The sequence below is a fragment of the Magallana gigas genome, chromosome 6, assembly GCF_963853765.1.
Source record: "Magallana gigas chromosome 6, xbMagGiga1.1, whole genome shotgun sequence".
NCBI lineage: Eukaryota > Metazoa > Mollusca > Bivalvia > Ostreida > Ostreidae > Magallana > Magallana gigas.
The window spans coordinates 18,095,109-18,103,190 of record NC_088858.1 but is presented as its reverse complement, the minus strand read 5'-3'; the positions used below and the strand labels follow the sequence as shown (position 1 = coordinate 18,103,190).

At 35.7% G+C, this 8,082-nt stretch overlaps 1 protein-coding gene across 4 annotated transcripts; it reads left to right on the top strand.

The window, feature by feature from the left end:
- The first annotated feature begins 209 nt into the window (after positions 1-209).
- Positions 210-6,210, top strand: LOC105341345 (sodium-dependent phosphate transport protein 2B). 4 transcript variants are annotated; one of them, XM_011447833.4, is made up of 8 exons: positions 210-469; positions 1,487-1,562; positions 1,774-1,902; positions 3,005-3,148; positions 3,410-3,601; positions 3,703-3,821; positions 4,211-4,352; positions 4,495-6,210. In XM_011447833.4, the coding sequence occupies exons 1-8, from the start codon at positions 353-355 to the stop codon at positions 5,403-5,405; spliced, it is 1,830 nt and encodes a 609-aa protein (XP_011446135.3). In that variant the 5' UTR covers positions 210-352; the 3' UTR covers positions 5,406-6,210. The 4 variants fall into 4 exon arrangements, with proteins under 4 accessions (XP_011446135.3, XP_011446134.3, XP_011446136.3 ...); XM_011447832.4 differs by having other exon boundaries at positions 211-475; XM_011447834.4 differs by having other exon boundaries at positions 222-475; positions 2,994-3,148.
- Positions 6,211-8,082: the final 1,872 nt, after the last annotated feature.

The window sequence follows — 8,082 nt, the reverse complement described above, 5'->3', positions numbered from 1 at the left end:
TAAGAAATCTTGAAGTTTTGTTTTTCCTTTTAAACCTATTTTCCATGTACTTTGTCACATATAATTGATGATGTCCAAAACAGAGTTACATTCACAAACACGCTGTTATTTGCGACACATATATCTGCATGTACAATGTAAACGAATTAGGTTTCGGTCTGTTGGATGTAATTATATGCATACACGAAAACAAAATGATAATTACAAGAGATGAAGAAGACGTAAACAGCTCCTTATAACACAGGGAGCATGCACACAATCAGCAGAAGAGCTGCCATCTCCCGTCGGAGTGACAAAGTGGCAGGATATTCGCAGTTTTTACCATACTGAACAACACGTTACATACCCAGGGATGCAGAACGACCCAGAGGCAATCAGCTGTGAACCATTGGGGGAGGGAGGTGATTCCCGTGTGGCGGGAACCGACCATTTCACGGAGGGACCACCAGGCGAGGGGACAAGTTTGACTGTGAATGTAAAATATTATCTTTTAGACAGTCCGTTTTGAAATACTAGTATACGAGTATGTGTGTACAAAGGGTTATCTGTCGGTCGATTTGGGGAATGTACAGAAAACACCCACAGCGTCTCTGCTCTTTTTATGTGATGGTATTTTGTGAAAACTGAAGATTTTCATAGAATAAGGATATTTTGTTTTCCTAGATCATCTTTACAAGTATGAATCTAAAACAAACGTATAAGATACATGTGTAAGATTTTTTTGCCGTAGGCTGCCGGGTTACGTATGTACCGAAGGCGTTTAAATGAAAACTATACCTGGCTCATGATGTACAGTATTTCATCAGTTTTGCCTTTCGTTTTTGAAAGTGGGGGGGGGGGGGGGGCAGACCCATCCAAAAAATCTTGACAAGCAAAAAAAAAATTTAAAGTTTCCAAAAATCTTCGGGGGGGGGGGGTAGACAAAACTATACTTCCAAAAAAATACCAAAATTTTTTTCCCTCCAAATCATGATATTCCTAATCCGTGGGGGGGGGGGGGGGGGGGGGGGGGGGGAGGTAACTTCAATTTGACTCCTCATTTCCTTATTTTCATATCAATTTTTTACTTACTTCCAAAAAAATGTGGGGGGGGGGGGGGGGGGCCCAACTCCATTATAATTCATTTTTTTATATGTAAATTTAAAAAAAAAAATGTTGCTGCCAGAAAAAGTGGGGGGGGCCAGGCCCCCCCTGGCCCCCCTAATGCTACGTGCCTGTGTTAAATAACATCGAACTCCTTTAGAGAAATAGAATGACGATTTTTACGAAAAGCTACGGGCGTAACATTTAGGGCACTGCTTTTGAATATTGAGTAACCCACACTGCCTCTATGCAAGCGCATTTTCTCTTAGAGATATAGGGTGTGATACATTTTGGAAGTAAAACCACTTTTCTTACAAGCTACTGAGTATTCAATCTACAAAGTTATTAGTAAGGTTATTATCAAAATAAACAGACCTACTGGTATATCGAATCTGATTTTCAGAATCAAACAACGACTTCACCCCCAGAAGACCCCTGGGCTGGTCCTGAACTCAAAGACACAGAAACTCCATGGGAAGGTGGCATTATTACATGATGATTTATCAAACATAAAAAAATTCATGTTTTTAATTTACTTTAAAGTACGCAAATATTATATTTCCAATTAAAACACAAAAGCAATCTAAGATTGCGCATAAATTTATTTTTAGGTATGAAAGTTCAGTAGACTAATATTATTTGATTTCTAAACGTTTTTACATGTATACTGTATTATTTTTTTCCCTAAAGAATTGGACACCAAAGGGAAGGTATTCCGATGTGCCTGGACCTCTCTGCGGATCTCGCTAGTCTTCACGTGCCTCTATTTCTTTATCTGTTCTTTGGACTTTCTCAGCTCAGCCTTCAGACTTCTAGGGGGTATAAACAAATACTATATAGACTACTAGTACTGTGGAATCATCATTGTTCGTGGGGGACCAATGTTCGTGGCTTTCGTGGGTAAACCTTGCTCACGAATTTACATCCCTACGAATGTATATTCAATCATTTGTTTAATATCTATTACAATTATCCCGATTTAACTACCAACGAAATTACATGCCCACGAACCAGAAAAATTTTGGCTATCCACGAACATTGACCCCCACGAATAAAAACGATTGTCAATATCCGGAAAGACCCTTTCAGACAAAAAAAACAAACAAACAAGCTATTTGTGAGGAGAGTTTTTTAATAAGTGTTATAGAGAAAGTTTAGCCTTCAGGGTTAAGATTTTTATGTTAATCCTTTTAGGTTAAGTGTTTTTCTCTTACCTTACTTGCGCGTTTGGTGGATAAGATGACAGTGCTATCCAAAAGAGAGAGAGAGAAATGTTTTAATGATGAAAAGAGCAAATATCTCTTTTTCAAAACAAGGCAATAAAATGTAAATTTGAATTTTGTTTTTGCGGGGGAGGGGTTGCTGTTGTTGTGAATCGGGACCACATATATAGCTCTTTAAGCAAACTCATACATATAAACGTATAAACAAATATTTGTAATAAAAAGGAAGATGTTAAGTATATTATTGTGTTAAATTGATACAAATATTAACTTGAATATTATAAATACCTAACACACCCATATTGATTTAAATACAATGATGACATTTCACCTTGCATTGCTTTGACTCGACCTTTCCAAGGTTACTGTCCATATTAACGTTTCAACTCTGACCTTTGAATGCAGTAAATGTGCATGCAGTATAAATAGCGTTTTCCAAAGTTTAAAACTCTGCCTTTTCATAAATGGTTTAATCATATACTATAGTAGTTACAATGGAAATGATGATAAATCTAAACGTTATTTCGAATAGACAACACAGTTTCTTTGAGTGTATTAGGTGTACATGCAGTGTAAATATCATTTTCACAGAGTTTAAAATTCTGACCTTTCATAATGGTTTAATCATATAGTTAACATATGGAAATGGATGATATGACTAAATGTTATTTCGATTAGACAATACAGTTTCTTTGAAGGTAAGACGGCTGGTCGTGTGTTCCAGGACAGTGAGCTGGTCCGTAACCCTGTGTGTGGGGTGATGATAGGCCTGCTGTCTACAGTGCTGGTCCAGAGCTCCTCCACCACCACCTCCATTGTAGTCAGCATGGTGGCAGCCGACAGTGAGTGGACGTCTGCTGCTCAGTTCACTGTGAAATGAACAGCAAAACACAAACTCATGCACGATTTAAATGGGATTCAATAACAATCATTCGAATTACTGAATTTATACCTCCTCTTTTTTTTGTCGAAAATGTTTTGAATTGGGAATAAAATCTTTTTTTTGGGGGGGGGGGGGGGGCGATGGTGGTTAAGGCCATCATAAGGGTAAGATGGTGCCTCGTGACCCGAGCATGTAAACTTGTGTGATTCTTTTCCTGTAGTTCTGACGGTAAAACTGTCCATCCCAATCATCATGGGTGCCAACATAGGGACATCCGTGACCAACACCCTGGTTTCCTTGGGGGAGATAACTCATCGTAACGACTTCCGGCGGGCGTTTGCAGGAGCCACGGTCCACGACATGTTTAATTGGCTGTCTGTCATCGTACTGCTTCCCTTGGAGGTGGCCACGGGTTAGTATACATGTATTTTGCTACATGTACACAAAAGTTAATTTGTTAATCATTAAACACTGATAATGTCGTACATGCATGGATTTTCAATGACTGTTTAGACTACCTGTATCATCTGACTGGGGCTATCATTGGACACATGCGATTGGAGACCTCAAAAGATGCCAATAAGGACTTGCTGAAAGCAGTCACAAAGCCTTTTACCAAACTTATAATACAAGTACGCTATCGTGCAACTCAATGCTTTTATATACCATATTGAAGTTTTTTGTCAATATTCCGTGATATTTTATAAATAGTGCCTGTTTGGGAGGGTAACAGTTGAAATTGACACCCCGAGAAAACCATTGTCAACCGACGCAAAGCGGAGGTTGACAATGGTTTTCGAGGGGTGTCAATTTCAACTGTTATCCTCCCAAACAGGCACTATTTATTTTGTTATACTGAATGTCTTAATTTTTAAGAAAATTTTACTGCTTTTATATAGGAATAACGTGAATTCTACAGCGAACCGTACGCGCATAATTTTCGCGCATGTAACATTATAAACAATCAAACCATATGCTGTGATTTGAGTCAAATCATCAGGCATTTTTTTTAAAAATTCAGATCGACTCAAAGAAGATTGGTTTGATAGCAAAGGGTGGAGATAAGGACTACAGCTTGCTGAAGACCTGCTGTTTGTCCAAGAAAACCACAACTACCAACGAAACGGGATACAATATCACCCAAACCAACTGTCTTAAGAAATGTAAAGTTAAACTGTTTCAAACTTTTAATAACTGAAGAGAAAACTTGAAGTATATATAATGATTTTATACTGCAAACTAGCATTGCTCTTCTCTGAGTTGTCAGGAAAACTCTTTTTACGGATATATTTATTCTTTTATCAGGTTCTCATCTATTTGTGGACTCTGGATTGACAGATTCCGTAATAGGGACAATCATGTTGATTGTCTCCCTCACTCTGTTGTGTGTGTGTCTGTTCGGAATTGTCAAGTTACTGAACTCTCTTCTTCACGGACACATTCGTACTGCTATAAAGAAATTTGTAAATTACAATTTCCCGGGAAAAGCTGCCTACTTTACTGGATACGTCGCCATTTTAATCGGAATGGGGTTTACTGTCTTGGTCCAGTCCAGCTCTGTTTTTACATCGGCCTTGACCCCTCTAGTAGGCATTGGGGTCGTAAGTCTCGATAGAATGTATCCATTGTCTCTTGGTTCCAACATTGGAACAACAACAACGGCCATTTTAGCAGCTCTTGCAACAGACACACGAGGCGGAACTCGACAGCTCCAAAACTCCCTCCGCATTGCGATGTGTCATTTATTTTTTAACCTTTCAGCCATGTGTCTTTGGTATCCGATACCTTTCATGAGATTTCCGATACGTCTATCTAAATTTCTTGGCAACACCTCGGCCAAGTATCGTTGGTTCGCGCTATTCTATCTGGTAGTTGGATTCTTCCTGTTTCCCCTCGTTGTCTTTGGATTAGCTCAGGCAGGCTGGGAAGTTCTAACTGCCGTTGGAACTATCTTCCTTTTTATCGTGTTTGCCGTTGGCGTTATAAAATTTCTTCAGAGGAAAAAACCTGAATGGCTACCTAAATGGCTTCGAAATTGGAAATTTTTGCCTGTTTATTTTCGGTCACTTGAACCTCTTGATCGACTGTTTAAACACATGTTTGGTTTTTGTAAAATGTGTCACCATCATCATTATCATCATCATAATCATCATCATAATCAACATCATGCAGAAAGTGCACCGATCAATGCAACGGAGAACGAAAAAATGTTATAATCATCAAAGCATATGCTTTCTTGCACGTCTACAAGTTAGCCTACTTGGCATTTTGTAAGCAGGCTCCTCTTATGTAATAGTATAGTAATTATATAGTAATTATATAGTAATATAAAGTAGTATATAGTAATTAACGGCGTCGGTGACAATTGTGTCCAAGTACAGACAAATGAAGGATAACGAGTTCAAATGACATTTATTTCAGTACATATTTTGAAATCTAAATTTAAAAAGAAAGCCACATTTCTGTTTCGGTATCTATTAAAATGTTTGCTATTAATATTAACCTTAAGATCAAAGTAAAAAAAAGAGGTCTCAGAATATATTCACTCGTTTCTATCACAGTTGAGAAAAAGAAGGGAAAAAAACCCATGCATAACACTGAGACTTGTCTTAGATTTTGTGTTCAAGTCTTTTGATATAACACCAATGTTGCTAAATAATTTGAGTAATTTTTATCTTCATTTATTTAACCTTACATTCAGTTTAGATTTATATCTTTGATGTGAGATGGTAATTTCTTGCAAAAAACATAACATGTGTCATTTCTGAGAACTCTATTAAATTGCAGAAGGCCTTCTTATAAAATACTTCTCACTTTTAATTAGTTATCTCTAAATATAACCGAATAAGTTAAACGCTTGATGTCGTGTCTGAAATATTACACAACTGGATCCTTAGTCAAAGTGATTACAATGATGAATGAAAGCATTGAGAGTACTGAAAGCTGGGTCAGTTTAATATGTATGTTTCTTATTTCTTTTTAACAAGAAAGATAAAATATATAATAAAAGCATTAATTGATTGAGTTTTGATTAAGAGTTATTACAGTTAGGTGTGTATTTTACGCGATCAAATAGAGGTGATTACCTATGAATGCTTTGCATTTTACTTTTTTTAAAAATCATATATTGATAATTGCGAAAACTAATCGCAGGATGATTTCATTCCTCCTATTATTTATGTGAATCCGACTTGAAAGAGTATTCGATTAAATTTAATGCAGTCCTATTTTCGATATTATATGAGTTTTAACTTGGATCACTGAAGGTTCATTTTATCACGAAACAGTGTTAATAATGGGGGGATTGGATCCCTCTTTCGAATTCGTTTATATTATCCGACCGCGAAAGTTGATTTGATTGATTCAAAATGTAGTCTTAAACTTGGCACAGTGTAAGTTCAACATTTAAACATTTGTTTTTATAAATTATCTATTGATTTCCTTGTGGTGGGTAGCATACCTGAAAGGAAAATAATGTTTTAAATTGTTTTGTTTTTTTTATTTCTGTTCAAAACAATTTAGCGATAAAACGCATACATATTTCAGGAAAGAGAGGAGGTGGGCTTGTTATCACTAAAATATTGTTTTTACTCGAGCTTATAAACTCTACAGCACCCCAAAATAAAACATTAATGTAAAGAATCCCTCAATTTATCCGCAACTTTTGTTAAAGGAAACCGATCATACCGATCATAATAGAAATTGACAAGACTAAAAAATACTAAATACTCTTGAGATTGACTATAATTGGCTGGTTAACATTTAGAAATTGAAAATTAAAAAAATTAAATGACTTTCAACGTAAAAAAATATTTAAATACGTAGATAAAAGCGTAGATAAAAAGTTTGTCAGTCCTATTCTGCAAGAATTTGACCTTTCTAAAAAAGAACAAAAACAAAAATTCAACAGCTTTCCCCCTAAACAACTATACCAAAGACCCTATGTATTATCATGTCATTAAAATACTGGAGGCATTTCTAAATACAAAGTGCCTTAAATTTATGAAACTATTGCTAATTTTTTTTTAATTAATTTAATTCGTTACTATTCTTATATAAGCCAGTATTAATTGCAAAAAGGCCACAAAAAATTATTAAACCAATAGATTTGATGTGATTAAAAATAATAGCCGCAACAGTCAAAGCAACAACAAAAAATGAATTTGAGTGCAAATAGGCCGCGACATGGAGGTCACTTGATGTTATAATATGATACGTCGCCATTCCTTGGCCTTCATTCTTTGTGGTCAAAGGACTCCACTTACTATAATATTAACCAAAAGAAATATTGGGCGATTGTAATTTTATACTCTTCACACAGGAGATTAGATATTAAATATCCATGAACTAAATTCAGGGTTAGAAGTTATGAAAGCTTTGAAAATTTTTGAAGAATTCGCAACGAAAGTTCAACATTCCCCGATATATATATAACCATGCATTTTGCATTCATATACAAATGTCAATTTATCTTTTTAATTTAAATAAAGTAGAAATCTATCATAGAGGGGTATATTCTGATAGCTTGTTGTTAATCTCGTTCATCTATCTACATGTATATTTTATCAAAACGAAAGAAAGAATGGACTACATGTATTTAGATGACTTATGCAACATCAAAACAGTTCGGAGCTGATACTTCAATTTTTGTAATTTCTACAGAGCTTTATCGTAGATATGGCATTAACAATATATGTGAATTGCTTGCTCTTTCAAGTCTTGGCCGTTGACATGAAATAAGTAACATATATCCGGGTTTTTTTCTTTCGCTTGTCACAAAATTTGCGAAAATGGGGGAAATCTGTTACATTCTCAACATTTTCAATTTACGTCAGTCATTTTTGCGATTTTAAAAGCTTCTTATAGAAAATGATATAGGATATAATTTCTGCG

Coding starts and splice junctions, on each gene's coding strand:
- LOC105341345 (XM_011447832.4), top strand. CDS start 353: ATGCAGAACGACCCAGAGGCAATCAGCTGTGAACCATTGGGGGAGGGA. Junction 1,903..3,004: donor AGCCTTCAGACTTCTAGGGG/GTATAAACAAAT, acceptor GTTTCTTTGAAG/GTAAGACGGCTGGTCGTGTG. Junction 4,353..4,494: donor AACCAACTGTCTTAAGAAAT/GTAAAGTTAAAC, acceptor TTCTTTTATCAG/GTTCTCATCTATTTGTGGAC.